We start from the raw sequence: 20172 nt of genomic DNA on the forward strand, positions 1-20172 counted from the left end.
CATTGAATGCATTTTTTATTTTATTAGTGTTGCATTTATGGAAGATATATTATGTGTTTGCTTTTTGTTGTCTAAGCCTTTCTTACTGTGTTGTGTATTATTATTATTATTATATTTATTAATTTATCTCTTTAGGAGCTGAGTTGCTGGTAGAACGGTTGCTTTTTGTTGGGCAGGATGAACAGAAGAAAAAGTCTAAAGTGTTCCTTATAGGCTCTACCTGGCAGAGGCTCTTAAATGGAGCTGAGGATGTGGGACTTTTTAAAGAATTTCATGATGGCACCATGCGAGGATTCACATATGCAAACCGAGAAAGCTTTAAAGATTTCCAAGGTAAAAAAGATCTTTTAAATACACCTAAGCCTAAGGTAGTATTTGGCACGGTGCCTCTATAAGTGTCCAATGAATGATTCTCTAAAAAGGACAGAAACTAGTTTCCTCTGTTATGTTGATTTTCTCCAGTTCCAAGTTTAAAAATTTCAGGGCGTTACAAATGTGAAACCACCCATCACGTTCTATGTTTGTTGTTCAAGGTGATGGAGATGGCTTTCTTAGCCTTGCAGAATGTCAGTATATCGTCAAGCATGAGCTGGACACTTTAAGGGCAAATGCTGAGGATCATGTTCCTGGATATCCCAAAGTTAAACTATATCCTGGAAAGTCAATCAGTAAGTTAAGATTGTAGATTACACTGACACTTGCATTATGTATTAAATGATTGATTATTTTGAATCTTTCATATATGAAATCTAGAGTTATTTACACATACTAAATAAGTTGATTCCTCAATTTTTAATTTATATCTTTCTTTTTAATACATTGTCCAGTCCGTAGGTTACAGTCCAAGGGGATCCTTGTCCAGTATTTTCCTCTCCATGATAAAGAGGAGCTGAAGAGACTGTCTTTCTCTTGGTACCGAAAGATTAAACTTTCCTTTCAGCCTCTGGGTGAGTCAGTTATTTGAGTATGAGCTTGGTGAACTTTGAACCTGACAGCACACCCATAGTTTCAGGCTTTTTTAGATAAAACGTTGTTAATGGATTTCATAAGGATTACTTCATCGCGATTTTGTTTATGTTTCATTTTAAACTGATAGTGTGAATATTACATGTTTTTTTTGGCCTTAAATATTATTGGCTTTTTAACTACAGTATCTGCTTACGTAACACAGATAAAACCTGTTAAACCTGTGATTCACAACCCCATTCTTTGGCTCTAATAAAAGAAAAGTTATTAAAGACCACTTAATGTGAACCACTATTAGCTAACATAAGCCATTCTTTTATGCCCTCAATGCAGATGATATCAGACATTACTATGGCGAGGGCCTGGCGCTCTACTTTGGTTTTTTGGAGTACTTCACGTTTGCCTTGGTGCCAATGGCCCTCATTGGCATCCCGTACTACCTCTTTGCTTGGGAGGACTACGATAGATATGTCCTTTTTGCTGTATTCAACCTGGTGTGGTCCACTGTTTTCCTGGAGGTGTGGAAGCGATGCAGTGCACAGCTGGCCTATGGATGGGGGACGCTGTGTAGGAAGAAAGCTTTTGAAGAGCCACGGCCAGGATTCCATGGAGAGTTGGATGTCAACCCAGTTACAGGTCGCAAGGAGCCGAGCTATCCCTCCTTAAAGTATGTATACGGCAAATAGATTGTTGTGATATAGAGAAAATATGAAAACATTTCAAGTAGATTTTGTTATAATATCCATAAATGGAACTAGCCTAAGTGTATGTAAAATACAGTACTGTGCAGCAGTACTATTAGAAGATAATTATATATATTTAAACCAATGCTTTCTCAGTAAGCGTGGTGCTTGTATAAAGATATATATAATCACAGTAAATACAAAAAAATATATAAAAAACAAAAATAAGAAATATAAGATTTTTTTTTTCCTATAAAGTAGTAGGTGTGAGTGAGTTTGAAGAACAAAGTTTTGTTCAGATTCTCCTTGATTGCATTAATTTGTTAAATCAACAGCACACATTATTTAAAATCATTATTTATCAACTGGTAAAACTAGGTTAATATAAAATATTATGGACTGCCACGAGGAGAGATTTGGGAAAAGTTAGAGCAACACATTCACACAGAATATCACACTTACTGGAAAGATGTTATTTGGTTTTATTCTAATGTTGGGCGTTATTTGTTGTTTGCTTGTTTGTTTTGTAAGTGTTGCAAATAAATACTTTTTGTACAGTCCTGTATATCCTATGAGGGAACATTTTCAGAAGGTGCTCACATTGTTGCTTATTGTGAGCTGATAGTGATTTGGGTTCAGAAATAGTCACATTTTTTTGTTGTTTTTTTTCAGGTTGGAAAAAACAGTGTTATAGTAACGCATATTCACAGATATTTTTCTGTTACCTACATTATAATACATAATGCTCTTAATTAGAGTGAGTCATTAAAGTGTTCTATAATGCACAATGTATCCTAATGAATAGCACAATGTAAGCATAAAAAAAATGTGATCATGTAGTAACCGACTGGTCCAACATTCGTTATTTTGGGTTAACTTCTAACATTACTATTAAACCAACTATGAATCTTAAACTCAGTTACCTTTAACATTTTAAATTCTGATACATTTTTCAGTGAAGAACTGAGCTGTATGTCTGACTGACTGCATGTTTCTGGTGTCTCTTTCCACAGACGACAACTGAAGGTATATCTGGTGTCAGTCCCCTTTGTGCTGTTCTGCCTGTACCTGTCTATCTATGTGATGATGATATACTTTGAAATGGAGTTTTGGGTTCTAAACATTTATAATGAAGGCCCAGACTTCTCTACGAGTGTGCTGCTGTTCATCCCAAGCATCATCTATGCAGTGGTGATTGAGATGATGAATTTACTGTACCGCTACGCAGCTGAGTTCCTTACAGGCTGGGGTGAGTCTACAAAAGGAAATAACCAGTAAGCAAGACTATAGGGCCACAGTATTAAGTACTTAAACCAAACGATAAAAGAATGATAAAAATGGGCCAGTTTCACTATTCAGACTCTTGATTTGCCAAAGAACATTTGGAAGATGTTTTACCAAAACATTTGTAAGAATTTTGCTGCCCTGAAATTGATGTCGATTACGTAAATTAGTTACATGATACCTAAATTAAGTTGGTGTAATTAGTATCCTGAATTAACAATGTTTGTACAGTGCTGCAGTCATTAAAAGATATGTAACTTGTTCACAGTGCTTGTAAGCAATCATATTTTTTATTAAACATACATTTTCAACTATAAAATTATATTTTTAAAACATTAGAATAATAAATCAAATTCTTTACAGAGCAGCACTGTATCCTGAAATGTACACTGATCCAGTCATGAACATAAATATTTTTTGTCTGAAAGCCAAATTGTTTTTTTTCTTTGTTTAGAAAACCACAGGCTAGAATCGTCCTTCCAGAATCACCTGGTGCTTAAAGTGTTAGTGGTATGTTTCCATTTTTTCCATTCTTATCATTCTCTCCATGTATCTTTGTGTGTAATTTTACTCACCAGGTTTAATTATGTTTTCTTTCATTGCTTTAAAATAGTTGCATGTTGAGGCAGGGTTGAGGATTGTGCCAGTTTAATCATATTATTAATTGTTGTTTGTGAATTACTTTTTAAATTAATTACTTGTAAATTATTTTTTTCTTTTCAGTTTAACTTCGTCAACTGCTTTGCTTCTTTGTTCTATATTGCATTTGTTTTGCAAGATATGGTGCTGCTTAGACAGGTGAGTAAAAATAAATAAATTATGTACCAGTTTATGCATCTATTATAGTACAGATGGAATTAAGGATTTTACAAATTTCAAACTTTTCAGCCAGATAATGACATGTGGCTCTTTCAGTCTGTAACGAGCAGTCTATAATTGCTTGTCATGTGTATTTACCCTAAATACAAATACATAATTAAAGACAGAAACTGTCACCTGTGTACAGAAAATTGTTTTTGATATCAAAATAGTAATGTGGTCCATCTGCTCATATTGCACCTGAATTCATACCAGATATGAATCTGTCCTTGAAATGAATGTTGTATTTGTTGTGTCTCAGAGCCTTGCCACACTGCTTATCACTTCTCAAATCCTCAACCAAGTGATGGAGGCCTTCCTGCCTTACTGGTTGCAGAGGAGACGTAATAAGAAGATCCATAGGCGAGTGAGGAGAATGATGGGAGATAAAGTGCTCCCTCTAGTGGAGCAAGTCCAGTTGGAATGTGACATGAACACCTATCTGGTGAGAAAAAGACTATAATAATAAGTTGATTCACCTGAGAGAAACACGTAACATACCAGTGAGGAATAAATACTAGTACTCGTAGTAGTTACTAGTAGGGATGCAGTCTACTGCAAAATTTGGCATACCTGATCACATCTTTATTTTCTGCTTTTCACATCCTGTAAAAAGAACATATTTCTGCACAGTTTAATTCACAGTTACTAGTCAGGATCTGTACCTAGAAAAATTCCTGAGCATAATGTTTTCAGAAGAAACTTAAAAGGAAAGTCTACGAATTTAATAAAAAAACATTTTTATAACATTCCGATATTTCATCGCCATTTGCTAATTCTCCAGTGTGTTTGTACACGGTAAACTAGTCTTATGTGTTTACAAAACCCCAGTGTCAGTATGCTAGGCTTTATTTCTCTGCAGAAAAATGGCATAGAGCCCTCTAAACATTGAAAAACATGAAAAGAGATAATTGTATTGCTTTATTCCTGCTCCAAAAGTGGGTAATATTGATTTATTTTTGGGGTTTCAGATTATTTAGGTTGGAACCCACTCTAAATTAAGAAGAGCGCTAACTGCATGAAAGTAAGCAAAACAAACGTGCTACAAAACTAAAAAAAAAACTCGAGTTACAGACTAGCTTCTGTGGTAAATCAAACAGTTAATAAAAACTTAAACTTAGTTAAAATTCAGCCACTTGCACTTAAATATTGCCTTGGGAACCTGTGCTTGTGAAGTAATTTTTCCTGAATTTTTGATTACTAGGGCACGTTTGACGACTACCTGGAGCAGTTTCTGCTGTTTGGTTACGTTAGCTTGTTCTCCTGTGTGTATCCCCTGGCTGCTCTGCTGGTGGTACTCAACAACGTCACGGAAATGTACTCAGATGCCTTTAAGATGTGTCATGTGTTCAAGCGTCCATTCTCAGAGCCTGCGTCTGATATAGGAGTGTGGCAGGTAAGAAGATCTGTTAAAAAAATAGCTATTAATTGTGTTCTTAATATAGTAATAATCCATTCATAAGCCATTAATAATCAGTTATAATATATAGATATGTTCAAGTGATCAAGTTTTTACTGCATTTTTAGAAAGTGTCACATTTCTGGAAACAGGGTTTGTACATTTCATTATATAAACTGTAAAGGTCATATAATGTTAAAGCTTCAGTTTAAAATATGAAAAATGTTTGCATTTATTAAAACTATATAAAATATCAATTAAAGTCTCAATGATAAAAAGAAGGCAAAAATATGAAAAAAAAAGCTGATTAGGGATTTTTTTTTTTTAACTGATGGGGTATATTTTAGGGAACATTCTGGATGTACATGATTTAGTTCAATACGTTCTACCTGCTGCACTTCTGAGAAAAAACATCAGCAGAATAAATTTGAGTAAAATGGGCTATACCGTTGCAGGATTGTGTGTCAACAACTCATAAAAATACTACTTCATGTGAGGATTTCTTTAAGACAGTGCAGCACTTATTCTGTTGCATCTACAAAAAACTGGCATAATTGTTGAATTAAATTAAAGCAAAAGCAACAGACAAAGAGATGTGAAGAGAGAGCATGATTTCTCTCACCCATGACCTCCATCTCTCACCAATCCAATAAAACCCTACTCATTGTCTCCGCTGATGAAGACAGGCACCCATCCTTTACTCAGCCACCCTTCATTTACTTTGTTTGTTTGTTTTTCTGTGAAAAGCAGTGACATGTGCACACAGCTTAATTTAATTTAGCACAAATTTATTTGATTAATAACCTCAGTGTTGTATTTATATCTTTTACTGTTTTTAAAATAAATGAAAAACAAAAGCAATACAGATGCTAACAGACTGACATATTAACAGTGCAGCACACCACCTCTATTTTAAAAAAATGTAAAAGGTTGAAATGGCAATTTTTAACACTTTTATCAAATCATGCTTGGTAAAAATGTCCTGTCCACCAATATTTCCCTCTCAAATAGTCTGTTTAACTTGGAAATATGTTATTTATTGGATGAAAATTGCATCCAAGAAAACATCACACATTATTTTACATACTAGAAACTGATTTACACCACAGTCATTATACACATACATTATATGCTCCTGAGACCTGATTGTGCTGAATGTACAAATGCTTGCCTTAAGGCTTTAGCTTTTTCTTTGTCTGGATATTTATATTTGTTATTTCTAAAGAGTAGAACATATTGAAAAGTGCCTTAAAAACATTTTATTTCTTGCTCATGTAGCAGGAAGCAATCCATAAACATTGAGACTTGGTAACTGGAAAGTGTGAAGACAACACAGACTGAATGTTTAATTCTGATGAGGGTGCTGAGAAATTTATATTCAGTGTTAAAATTCCAAACTGTTAATTTTTTCCCCCCACCTATTTTCTCACTCACTCCTCCAGCTGGCGTTTGAGACGATGAGTGTTATTGCCGTGGTGACCAACTGTGCCTTGATCGGTCTGTCTCCGCAAGTGAAAGCCTACTTTCCAGAGTCAGAGACTCAGCTTATTTTTACTGTGGTGGCTGTAGAGGTAATTTATTTCTTCCTTCATCCTGTTACTCATTTTAAGAGAATGTCTTTGGCCTTATGTGCACTCAGTAATCTCATCATACCATTGGGTGGTGCCAGTGAGCTGTTTTTCTGTTGAATTTGTTGCACTAGGCCTTGACTTGTTTTCAGTAAAGCTTGCTGAATTGAGAACATGCAGGCAGTACATGTTTTATGTGTGTGTGTGTGTGTGTGGGTGTGGGTGTGGGTGTGTGTAGAAGTACTGCTAATACAATGTTGGACAGTGTACAGCACAATAAATACAGACCCTCAATATTAAACAGCTTTGTCCCACATGTTTTATGTGAGAACCACTCAGAATAACCCCAAGCAAACAGAGAGGCACATACACCGTTTTCAGGAGGGAAATGTAGAATGTATAGAAACTTTGATTTTTTTAGAAATTAGAAAACAATTTTCTGTGCTAGTCCTTGTTTTCAATGAATTACATTTTGCTGCAATCACTGGGGTTGCAGTTAGGTCACAGTTATTAGTGCACAGCAACAGTGTATCACAACAGGAACAGAATGTAATGTAAGCTCTAAATTTTTTTTTATTATTATTATTTTTTGTCTCAGCTCTCAAAATGTAGTTATAGGTTATTTACATCATATTTAAATGGCACTGGACTGTTAACTTTTTCTTCTGTGATGAGCCTCCAATTCATTGCACACATTTAAGCTAATTACTGTATCATATTTAAGCTAAAGCAAGTCAAATGACTAAGTTATTTATAATGACAAAATGCATTTCAGAATTGGCCCATTTTTAATATAAATATGAATTAAAAGGTTTGGTTTCCCTCTGTGTTTTTGAGTTGGTGACGGATTGAGGGAGTCAATAGACAATGACAACCAGACGCAACAGTTTTTTTTAGTTCTTTCAGGGTTGGGGTTAGTTCACAGTTCACAGGAGGTCATCTCAGTAGTGTTTTTTCTGTGTCTATGTGCCTGAGAATGTGTGTAGTGCCTCCAGGTCTCTGCCTTAACGCTTTAACCTTTAAAGTATCTTACTCTGCCCTCATTCTGCCATACTGTTGAACCCTGGACTCTGACTCAGATGTGTAACCGTGTTCTAAACCTAGGCAACTGGCTTGGTATATTGAGCTGCTCAAACAGCCTTTTAATGCAAATGGGCCAGCCAGTTCACCTCGAGCTGTTAAAACTTGAGCATTGAATCCTGCAGTAAGCCTGACATTTGCCTAAGACAGCTGCTTCAAAATAATTTCAGCCAAACTAATTTGCTTTATTACACACAGAGATTTTTGTTCAGTGCTGGTATCACTAATGTTTGTCATGAGAGAGTAGGAATACCTAAATTTAAGCTGCGTACACTATTAGTTATAATGATTCTTAAACTAGCATAATTCTAAGCGCTAGACTAGAATATGTTCACATATTTAACATTTTGAAGAGTTGTTTTCAGATTTGTACAGTGTTGTACAAAAATGTTCAAGAAATAGAAAGAAACACTTCAAGAAACTGAAAATGGTTCATCAGTGTTTCAAATGACCCATTACGGTGTCTTTATTTTTAAAAGGTGCTTCTGCTTATTTATTCATTCATTAATTTGTGTGTATATATATATATATTATTTGTGCATTTTTTTTTTTTTTGCATTTATTCTTGCATTTATATTGCATTTTCTTGCAGTCATAGTTCATCTTCACATGTTTTCCAATATATTTTGTCACAGAATTAAACAGTCTCTGAACTGCCGCCTTTAGACTGAAATACGAATAATAGGTTGCTGTCCCTATAGGTTGCCCTCGGATGCACTTCATTCAAAATGCATTCTTGACTGAAAGAATTCTTATAACTTGGAAATGAAAAAATAATGTACCATGCTATAGGCTCAATAGCTCAGTCACAGAAATGATACCATTGACACTATTTCAGTTTGGGACTTATACATTGACTGTTGGGGCCAGGTAGTGAAGAATAGGTTTTGAAACTACTTTTAAAATAATATTACATTATATTACATCAAACGATTTTGTTTAAAATAATTATGAGGAGAACACATAGTTGACTCTGAGTGTGTAAATGAAGATACTTCATTGATAAACAAGACAGGTTGCCTGCAGTGCCCTGTGACTTCCTATGACACACTTTACACAGTCCATCCCTTAATCCCACTCTCAAAACACACTCTCTAATCCTGCACTAACGTTACAGTCTAGCACAGACATCAGAAACGCTGCAAACCACACAGTCAGAGCACATCCTCTGATCATTAAATCATGCTGAATACCATGTCAGTAGGCTTGTGTTATACAGATCAGAAAGTCTAGATGACAAAGCAGACATTACACTTGTGTGTGTGCTGTGTGTAATGATTCACACACTCATTGAGAAGCAGGGGCACGTTTTCTCTGTTATCTGCCACTCTTCCTAGCCCCGTCTGTCTCTGTTGTCTCTCTTAGTCCATTAAGTGGAGTGAGGGTGAATAAAATAGGGCACATGATCAACATTCAGAGCCAATGGGTGTGTCTCACTTCAACTATGTTCCCCGCCGTAAAACATAATATTTATTTTGCTGTAATATGTCTATGATAAGGTAAGCTAGGCCTGTATCATGTACTGGAATGATACAGGTGTGAAATTCTGACCTCAGGCTAATTAGAAATTGTCATCAATTTGGTTTAAATATTTTGATGCAATTCAGGATTTTTTCCAAATTTATTTTTGAAAATAAAAAAACAGTGGAGTATAGATAATAAAAGCATACCTTTTCTTTTTAGCATCTAAACAATAAGGAATTACATTGTTAAATTAAGAATAAAATAATGGCCAACACCTTCATGTCCTGAAACCCAGACGAAATGGATTTTGTGCAACGATAAATGTCAAGGTTAACAGAGAAGTGCAAGACAAGGCAGCAACAACATGTACTGTAAACATACTGATTTCTGAACAGGTAACAGTGACATAAATGAAATACAGAGACACCAAGTTCATGCTGCAGTTTTCGGTTGCCCGTTCTGATGTTCAGCTTCTCTCTGTCCTTTTCTGCACTGTCATGGGCTCACAGCAGAATGTTTTGGAGAAAGTGTGCGTGTGTCATCCCTGATATTTCTTGGAGCCGAAAACGTTGCCTATTTTTGGGCCATTCGATACTCAGGTAATTACACAATGGCATGCCTCAGAGAGCAGTAACCAGGCAACAGTGTAGCCACGGCGACAGGAGAGGGCTGAGGATCAGGAGTAATTGAAAGCCTTGATGTCAGCGAGGCAAAACTTGGCCTTTCAGAGAGAACGAGACAAATATAGGCTGACTGTTAGCCCAGCTACATTCACAAAAACACTGTTATGTAACAAAGATGATTATGAATGAGGTAGCATTTGGATTTGTGTTTTCTGTGACCTTTTATGTCTTGGTTTCTGTGTATGAAATGTCTTAAAATTAATGTTCCTAAATTAAAATTCGGGATGTTACTTGGCAGATCTCTTTGGTGTATGATTAAACCCTACTTTCTAAGCTGTACAATCTTAAAAGTCTTACTAAATTACTTTTTAAACACATAGTCTAATATCTCTTCGGATTTGTCAGAGAATGGAATCTGTATTTAATTCTTCTGTCAGATATTCTCAGACATTCTTGTTGGCTGCATGGTTCTCTAGGTTGTTATTTTAAGTAGCAAATCTGGTTTTCAGATAATCTGATTTGGCTGTAGCTGCTTTCATGTCAGTGACTGTTAAGTTAGAACATGGACCAGACAGTGAAGCTAAAAGTGGACCAGAATATATGGCAATCAGACTGAATGTATTTACATGTTAACTCACAGGCAGGCTTTAACATTGCTGCCAAAGACATGCTCCCTAAACATGTCTGCCTTCTCGTAAGATCAGAATCCAACTGGCTGCGTCTCTCTCTCTCTCTTTCTTATTCTATGCATATTTAATAGAAAAATTACAACTAGACTGGGGAAACAGTGACACCTTCATAACATGCTTTTTCACATAATTCACAAGTCATACATCAGCATATCCAATGTGGTTCTATTATATTTACAGTACATATCTAATATGTTCTTTGTATGTTTTCCATATGTGTGCATACTTTGATTTCTCATAACTGACCATCAAATACTTTCCTAGTCCATTGTTTTCTATTTAAAGAAGTTACTGTTTATCTGCTGTGAATGCAGCAGTGTTTACTTTCGAATTTTGTTGTCAAGACAGTGAAGAGGAAATTATTTTAAGTTATATTTGTGCCACATTCTCTGACAAATAATATAGATTTGATAGAAAGGGACAGAATAGAATTTAACACTGCACAGATGGCTCTTTGTGTACAATTTCATGAATGTTGGTTCCTTTCCTGCATTTTGGTTTTATGAGTGAATAGTGTACACTAAAGCACACAGACATTTTTAATAGTACATAATTATTCGTTCTCCCAGTGAACTGCTGGATAGTAAAAGGCTGCTTAGTTCCAATATCTTCTCTCATATTGGTATGCGGATCTTAATTCAGAACTCAGAACTGACTAATTCCAATTCTTTTCAATCAGCAAACGATTCACAGATTTCTTTAAGAGAATCACAGATACATTGCTTTAGAAATATTATGAATGAAGCACATTCAGCTCGAACTTGCTTGTCTTTCTTACCTTTTAATCTGTAACAGACTTGGAAAAGCTTGTCCTGAAGGATCCAGTGTCATGCAGTCTATAGTCTACAAGCTGAGACAGCACTGAACAGCAGAGCCATAAGGAAAACTACATCCTCACATACTTATTTAAAGGATACTTACATTAAAGCAGCTGTCAGAAGATAAATTACACACATTTCAGAGAGCTGGAAAAGGTATAAAAAGGATGTTGAAGCATTTTCAGATAATGATATCAAACATAAAAACCATAATCAAGAAAAGGACAAAACCTGAACATATGAAGCTTCTATCAGAAAGAGAAGGACTAAGAAAAACAACAGAAAGATCTGCCAGGAAAATTGTCTAGACCTCAGCAAGAATCCAAAACAAATAGCAAAAAAGCAAATTGAATTAAATTCACATCTCCACAGTGAAACACAATGTACACGTCAGGACTTTTGAGGGGAAAAGCATATAGGAAGTCAGTGCTTACTTTTAGACACAAGGCAGCACATAGAGAATGTTAAAGCACACATTAAGAAACCAGGTAGAGTTTGGGACAGTAGTGTATTTTTTCTTATTCCTTTTTGTTTTCAGAGTAAAGGGATGCACACTTGTGCTCAAAAACAGTATAGCTCAGTATAGCACACTGGTAAAGCTCAAAAGCAGAATTATACTTAAGGACAACAAATTCAGCACCTTTTAAAATGTTTGCATGTTTGCTAAATGTTAGTTAACACTCCACTGAAGAACATAGAAAGCGATTTTATGTTCATTTTAAAGTTAATTTTAAATTTTTATTTGTATTTTTGTAGATGTTTATTGTGTTGTTAAAAAGAGCAAGTAGTCACTCTTCAAGTATCTTCTGAAGCCAGATTGGTTCCAAAAATTGGTGCATATATATTTTTTATTTGTTTATTTTTTTTTTAATAGAAACTCTATATACTTTAAAAAAATCTATAATTCTGTACTGTATTTGACAGACAATCTTCTATAAAATATTGATTTTGGGAGTTACTGAATGTTTCAGTAATCATTTTTCTCTTTAGCAAAGGATCATTAGGAAGTACCTTCTCGGAGCACAAATTTGATTTGAGCATTAGAGCCTGCAATGTAAACACAAAGCAGCTGTTTCCAGATAAGATTTGTCTAAGACTCAGATGGACTCCTCCTAATTTATTTTGCTGTGCACTGATTACTCTGAACTTTGTAGCCATTTTGCTTTCCTCTGCTATAAGTTGTTTGCCACTCAGCTTTGTTTTATTCTTTACTTTTCTTTAAGAGCCATTTTGGAATTTGTGTAATGACAACACTGCATTAGACTCCTCTTGGAGTCCATCTGTAAGGCATCTGAGAGGTTTCAACCATTTATATAATTTGACTAGCAGAGGCAGTGATAGAAGTAGCCATGAGAGTTTAAACAGGATTAATGTATCAATCCTGGCAATATATGCTATGCTGATTAAATTATTTATAATGCAACAGCATTACTTGTATCTGGGCTTACGACAAACAATAAACAATATTGTGCAAGACCAAACAAGCAGACATTATAAATCCCACTTAACATATAAAGGATTACATAAGTGATCTAGAAATATAATATTGGATATATGAGATTATATCAGACTTTATATGTTAAAATATTGTAAAAACACAATATGATTTCTTTTTTAATTAGTTAATCAGTAATGCTGGATTGACTGGTCCTTTCTTTGGTTTCTTTTCTTTGCTCTGAGCCTTATTGAACTGTAAGTGGTGCTTTAATTTAATTTAGCTTTAATAGAACCCAGATGAGCTTTAAAGTAATTGCTGATTGAGTGCATGAAAAAACCTCTCTATTTATGATTAATGTAAACAATTTATATTTACACTGCAGAGAGTGCAGTTTTATGAATATTTAAGCTTAATTTTAAAGGGGACGTATTATACCCATTTTCAACAAGTTAGCATGGTTCCCTGCAATCTGTGACATGCTTTGTTCAATGTACCACATGAAAATACCACAATGAACCAAACAACACAGCGACATCCTTATCTTCTCTAATGAGCCTTGTTCAGAAAGACCAGTTTTATCATCTCTTCCTTTAAATAGCTTACATTCAGTGCAAGGTGCACAGGAATGAAAAGCAGAAGCAGTCTTTTGCCATTTTCACATGGTTCTTGTTTTTCTCAGTTTTTTCCTTTTGCCATCATTTATTTTATTTGTTTGTGCTCAGTGTGTTTTATTCTGCTCTGTTCAAATTAATCTTTGTGCTCATGCACTCTGATGTAGCACACAATCAGAACTCATTTCATCTCATGATTACTGACTCAAGCAGACCACAAAAACTGACTGCATTTGTTTATTTTTTCAGTTTGTGTGTTGATCGGTGCCTCAGATCCCCAAGTAAATGTGCTAATGTACTCAAAAAGTAATTTTCTTTTATTATATATCCCCTTGAATAGTTAGATTCTGTAATCCTTTCTAGCTACCCCACAGCATTCTTCTGCAATCTAATGGTGATTCTTTAATTCAAGAATGGTTAATCAAGCAAAATCAACTGGGCTTTAAATACATCTCTTGTAAAGGGACAGTATGTTTGCATTTTGTTTTTTGTGAAATTTATTTGGCTCATGTAGTTTTGACAAGAACTCACATTCACCCCAATAAATCTTAAAGAAGGTGAGAAGTGCTTAGTTGGTGCTAGCTCAGTGATCAGGAATTGTGGTAGTGTGAGGGTTTTTTTCTGCTGTTGTCAGTGTGGTCTTGAGTCAGATGCTTTTCCCCAGGTTGTTGCAGGTTGCTGAAGCGTAGCTGACCCTGTGGCTCCACTCTCTGCCCATGGCTGTGGAGATATAAGTGTGTACACTGCAGCAGAGCTCAGTAATATATTGTCAATGTAAGCGGGGGAGGAGAAAATAATGTAAAAAATATATATATATATATATATAACACCTCACTGTCTACTGTTCACTATCTGTTGCTGCACAGTTTGTGCAGTTTGTCTTAGTCATCCTCTAGTCCTGGGGTAATTGTTTAAAAAATTCATTAATGTCCAGTTAGAGAACATTTTCTCAAGCCAAGGTCCAGAACATAATGTATAACTTGCATTATGATCCGTGCTAATATCCTGTACATTAAAATAACCTTGTAGATATAGCAACGTTTTATGTAGTTAACAACTGAATCTCAGATCAAATTACACTTTCATTACATATAACATATTTTAACAAGGGTTATAAATACTCTAAATGATATATCCTTTTTTCATTTCAAGTAATAAAGCAATGATTGCAGTAGTTGCAGTTGACTTTACTGTTTTTTCCATAACTAGCAGTCTGGTTGGCTCTTGTTGCTGGAGTGTGGGGCTTTATTGGTTAACAGCAAGCTGCTTACAGGATGTGGTTGCCTAGATATTTTTGTGTTGGTTCTCAGTCAAGCTGTTAAAAACACCGACAGCACTGCTGAGTCTGATCCATTCAAAAAGTCTGATCCACTCAACCAAAGCAACACATGCTAACACACTGCCACCATGACAGTGTCTCTACAGCACTGAGAACTATCCACCATGAAAATATTATCTACAATCTGGTGGTCCTTAACATTAAAGAAAAGGTTGAAAGAGGCCTAATAACGTATGCAGAGAACTACAGTCTGCAGTTGTACAACTACAAAATTGATCAAATGGATAATGATTGAAGCTAATTGATTTTGGCTGATTGGTTTATGTATCTGCTTCTAAAATTAACTATTAGAATAAGGTTTTTCAGTCATCTCAATGAAAAATTTGATTCTTTTGAAGTGGCCCTTGCTGCTTTCTAAGACATCTTTAACTAATATGAAACTAGAGACTTGACCACCATAACATTTACTTACACCATGGCAAACCTACCGTGACATTGCTTATTTGAACGGATTTCAGGCTGAAATTGAAAAGCAAGCCCAATCTCATTAAGACAGCACCTGCACCATACCTATCTTTTGAGATGTAGTAAATTGTAGCCGCTATAATCTTCTACGTTTCATCTGCTAGCTGAGACAATTTTGCAGCTCTTTAGTGTATGGTATCCCTCTTAGCATTTTAAGATGTGCTCAGTTCTGCACATTTCTCATTTCAAGTGCTTACAAATGGGTACATTTTAATTCACTCGAATACATCCATGTTAAATAAATGCAGCTGTAACAACTTGTGGGGACATAACAAAGATATACATTATAAATCCACTCATCCCATATATACTGAGTACATAGGTAAGCGGCTGTCTCTTTCTTATTTGTATCTCTTGTCACTGATGTTGCTTTTAGAGTTCTCTGGCTAGGTATATGATGTAGAAGAGTGTGCATAAATAGTGAATAGAGAGTGTGGTTAAAGGCGGAGTCTTGTGGTGAGAGATTTAATACATGGAGGTATTAGCTGGCGTTCTACCAAAAGCACACACACCTCAGTGCTTTGATAACACCAGCAGTCAGTAGATCATCTGACTCAACCATTTAATGGGCCTGAAATATGCTCCCTCTGTAAATCAGTGTGGCTAGGAGTAAGTAAGTGAATGTGGCTTAAATCTGTTTGCTTGGAGATGCTCAATTTTACTTACCATTTAAACAGTTCATATGTAGGTAGTGATATACTATAAACACTCATAAATACCATTTACCATCATTACCAAATACCGTCATTTGAATGACAAAGCAAATTGTTTAGCAGCTATTACTGTGTATAGATTGTAGATTGGCACATGTAGTAATGTAATAGTGTAAAAATACTACGCTGATTATTTTTTTTCAGAAATATTTTAAAATATGTTTGTTATTTAAATCACCCACAATATGCTTTGGGTTGTTATTTATCACAGGCTGTTTTGTAGATTGTAGAATAGAAAATGTTCCATAGCTATTCTATTTGGAAACCACCTACATGTAAAAATTTGAGCGTTCTCAAGCTTGCATGCTATGAGGTGTGCACACTTATAAATAACTTACAACAGACTTTACCACTGTTCTGACTTTCTTAAAATAGTGAGACTCTGCAGAACAGGAGAGCTAGAGTGGGCCAACTTAGTTCATCAAAGCCGTGCTTTATTTTCCAAAAAAGGCTTTTAAAAACGATAGCTTAAAATACCACAGAAACCATATATTCTCAGAAACCCTTCCAAGTAAAGCTGTGGCCTGCAGAACAGCATACTTAATGGCTATACATGTTCTCCCTCTAGAAGTATAAAAGCTGAATTCACAGGATGTTATCAGGCTAGGTGTATAACTGCATGTTTCCTTCTCTGTCTTTACTGCAGCATGTTCTGTTGGCTTTCAAGTTCATCCTGGCCTTCATTATTCCAGATGTGCCAAAGCACATCCAGATCAAGCTGGCCAAGCTGGAGTTTGAGTCACTTGAAGCACTGAAGAAAAAGGTAAGCACAATTCTTTTGGTATTTCAAGATTCATATTTCATGAAAAACAAACCTGCCAGGTGTCCATTAAAATTCAATAACTATTTATGAAATCTTTTGGTTCTTTCGGCAATACAGCAATGGTTTTACATTTGCATTTTCAGACTACTAATAAAAACATTGTTAGCTCAGTACAACCTGTTAGAAATCTTTAACTCTGCGCTTGCTAGTTCACTCCAGGGCATGTATTACTGTATGCATTATTCACACTGGCTACATACAGTGTAATGGTTCATAGGGAATAACAAAGGGCTAGTTATCATTATATGTATTACAGTGGCAGCTGCAGACAGGAGGAAACTGAACGATGAAGAAAGCCTACAGTATTACTGATCCCTCATCATTAATTTATCTAAATAGAACACACTACAATAAAAATCCACAATCACACAACACACACATGTAAATGTTAGCTAATGAGGCTGAGCTGTTTTGGCAGATGTTTATCACCTTGCGTGAAGCAGAAGTAGGTCACTCTCAGAACACAAGAACACACATATGCATATGCACACACACCCCTACCATTGTGGACCTTTCAAGGAAGATGATTTTACCCTCAAAACTAATACTCTAGTCATTTTATGCACAATGCAGACAAGAACCAGACAGTCTATGAAATGGAAAAAAAAAAACATAATTTTTAATAATGCATTCATGTGTAATATTATCCCAAGGCTGACAATACAAATAAGTAATACACTGCAAATGATATCTACATAGCACAATGGGATTTTAATGAAGGTCGAAGATATACTTCAGGGAGGAAAGCAGAATGCAGTCTAAAACACTCGTATTTTTTAAACATTGGCACATTTCAACTGGGTTTGATGTTTTTGGTTTGTACAGAGCCAAGCCCTTGGTCGGTAAGTGTGTTTCCATGGCTCAGATGATATGGCACGGTTGCATTGTGAATGACAATGAGCAGGCAAACACTCCTGCTGTGGCGTCTAATCTCTCCTGTAGGCCTTGTGTTTACTCCCTCAGAAACTACAACCGTGCAGTGCTGTGCCATCTTTCCTAATAGTGTGATGTAGGTTAATGTGCTGAATTAATCTGAATATGATTAATGTTTGCTTTTCATACGCATTATTTAGTCAGTACACAGAACAGATATGCTGCTCAAACTGGTTATGATCCTATAGTTACTGACATTTTTAATGCTTATAAAAAATCTGCTAATAATATTAATGGGCATCCATGAATCATATCCATTCTTAGTTGTTCTTATACACATAGGGCACACCTACCATCTGTCTGTGTCTTTTTATTATTGTTATTAAACTCAAATTTCAGTCAGTTAAATATTCATGGTATTTTGTTTCGTTGTAGTATATTATTTACAGGTGGTGTTGCATGGTAATGCAGTTGTTTTGTCAAGATTAAACTAACATGAAGGGTAACACTATTTATGAATGCCATGACTATGAGTGTGTGTGTGTGTGTCTGTCTGTCTCATAATCTAATTAAAAAAAAAACACTTGCCTTCTGAAATGCATCTCATTTTATTAGAGCTTCCAAATATCAGTTCTGATAATTATGGTAATATTATTTTTATCAGTATTAATAATAAGTACTACCAAAAGATCATGGGATGTTTAACGTGTATTTATTTTAACTCAGAATGTAAGCTGGGACTTGAGCTTTTTGGGTACAGAGAATACACCGTGGTGTGATTCATAATAAACAAGGCTGTAAAATATATTGAATTGTTTCTAAGTACAGTCATGTTTTTCTTATTAATGTGTTAGAGTGTGCTATGAAGGTGTTCATGCATTATTATAAACATGGTATTTATAGAAAATGTTAAAGCTTTGTACCCCCTGCCGGGACTCTTGAAGAAGCTCTGAAGAGGTGCTGTGCCCTGATTGCTTTAGGAGAATAATAATGCAGTATAAACAACACAGTGCTCTGATGCAATACACATGACACTCAGTGAAGAGACAGTGCTGTAAACACACACAAAGAAAACGTTGAGCAGAAATGTAGCAAAGGTGTGACTGCTGTGATGATTGAGAATGCTCTGATAATCAGATGTGAAGTGATGAGGGAGGAACTCTGCCTGAGTTTCATCCGGCTAACATTTGTTTTAATTTAACAAAGTGTCACAGGTCGTAAAGTATGTATTGATTATATTGATTATGTTTCACTATGATTGAGGATGTGATATTTCTAAGCTTCACTTGGCTCTTCTTTTTCACAAACTCTGCCTGATTTCAGCTCTGGCCTTTGCCAGTGCTTTTTGTGCATCTTCCTCAAAGCGGCTTCATCACAACTCTGAGCACAAGTTAACAGCCTCAGCACTGCAACCTGCATTCGTTAGCATTTAGGAAAGTGCATATTCCCTTAAAGCCCCATTCAAGAATTGCCAGATCACTACCACTGCCAGGACTGACTCAAGGGTGCACTGACGGAGAGAATGAAAAAGAAAATTCCAATGTTTTAGAGAGAATACACAAAATGTATTTATATTATTAAAGCCTTTTTGTAGAATGAGTGTGATTGGGCTCCTGAGTGGCCCAACAGTCTAAGCATTGGCTGTATCATAAGAAGGCCACTGGTTCCATACCCAGTAATGGCCCAGACTTCCAAATCCAGGAGTCTTGAGAGGGCAAAATGGCCTTGCTCTCTCTGGGTGGGCATGGTAACCTCATGCCTCACCTCAGCACATGACACAGTGCCAGCCAGGACAGGCATCTGTCAGCTGATTAATAAAGTACAGAACAGAAATATATCCATATAAATCTTTGTATGTCCCTATAATGTAGATTAAGCTTGTAAGGAAAGCCTTTCCTGAAACTCTAAACATTAGCCTCATGCTCATGTTTATGAGTAAAATATAAATTAGTGAATACAAAAATAACCAGTGCTACCACACTGCCCTAATACTTAGGCTTCTCCCTGTGTATAGCACTTAACTCTAAAGCAGTAGCAGCATGTGGCCTATGTATCCAGCTGTTTTTCCATGTGTTCAGCAGCTTGTAAGGGTGTAGACAGCTGTCTGCAGGGGGGACAGGTCTACGTTGCTGTGGAGCAAAGGGAAAGGCTGAAAATAGTACTCACTCACAGGAGCAGTGGAAACCCCCTGTTAACAGCCAGCACGGGAAAGCAACCTGCTATGTACTTGGTATGTAGATGGACTCTAGGAAAAGGCCACTTTGCCAATGCCTTGTGTCCCCACCTTTGATTCTGATAGGGCTCAGGGAAGCTGAGTTCAGCTTCTTTTCTGAATCACTACATTTAACTTGGACACATCATGTGTTGGTAACTGAATTAGCTAAATATTTAAATCCATTTAAAACATTAACATATTCCTCATATTCCCCGTATTGTTATTGAAGCACGATTAACGGGTGTTATTAAGCATATAGTAGT

The 20172-nt window shown here is 35.8% G+C and overlaps 1 protein-coding gene across 2 annotated transcripts in view; it reads left to right on the forward strand.

The window, feature by feature from the left end:
• ano10a (anoctamin 10a) overlaps positions 1-20172 on the forward strand; it is a 39960-nt gene that overhangs the window by 4757 nt on the left and 15031 nt on the right. For both annotated transcript variants that reach the window (XR_010804327.1, XM_066682529.1), the window contains exons 3-13: positions 136-333; positions 534-668; positions 828-947; positions 1300-1633; positions 2663-2898; positions 3388-3443; positions 3657-3731; positions 4054-4236; positions 4996-5187; positions 6633-6761; positions 16645-16761. Coding sequence is in view for 1 of the 2 variants with exons in the window: in XM_066682529.1 (XP_066538626.1) it covers positions 136-333; positions 534-668; positions 828-947; positions 1300-1633; positions 2663-2898; positions 3388-3443; positions 3657-3731; positions 4054-4236; positions 4996-5187; positions 6633-6761; positions 16645-16761 (1775 nt within the window). In the remaining variant the exon portion in view is untranslated. The remainder of the gene's footprint in view (positions 1-135; positions 334-533; positions 669-827; positions 948-1299; positions 1634-2662; positions 2899-3387; positions 3444-3656; positions 3732-4053; positions 4237-4995; positions 5188-6632; positions 6762-16644; positions 16762-20172) is intronic.

The sequence above is a fragment of the Hoplias malabaricus genome, chromosome 10 (genome assembly GCF_029633855.1).
Source record: "Hoplias malabaricus isolate fHopMal1 chromosome 10, fHopMal1.hap1, whole genome shotgun sequence".
NCBI lineage: Eukaryota > Metazoa > Chordata > Actinopteri > Characiformes > Erythrinidae > Hoplias > Hoplias malabaricus.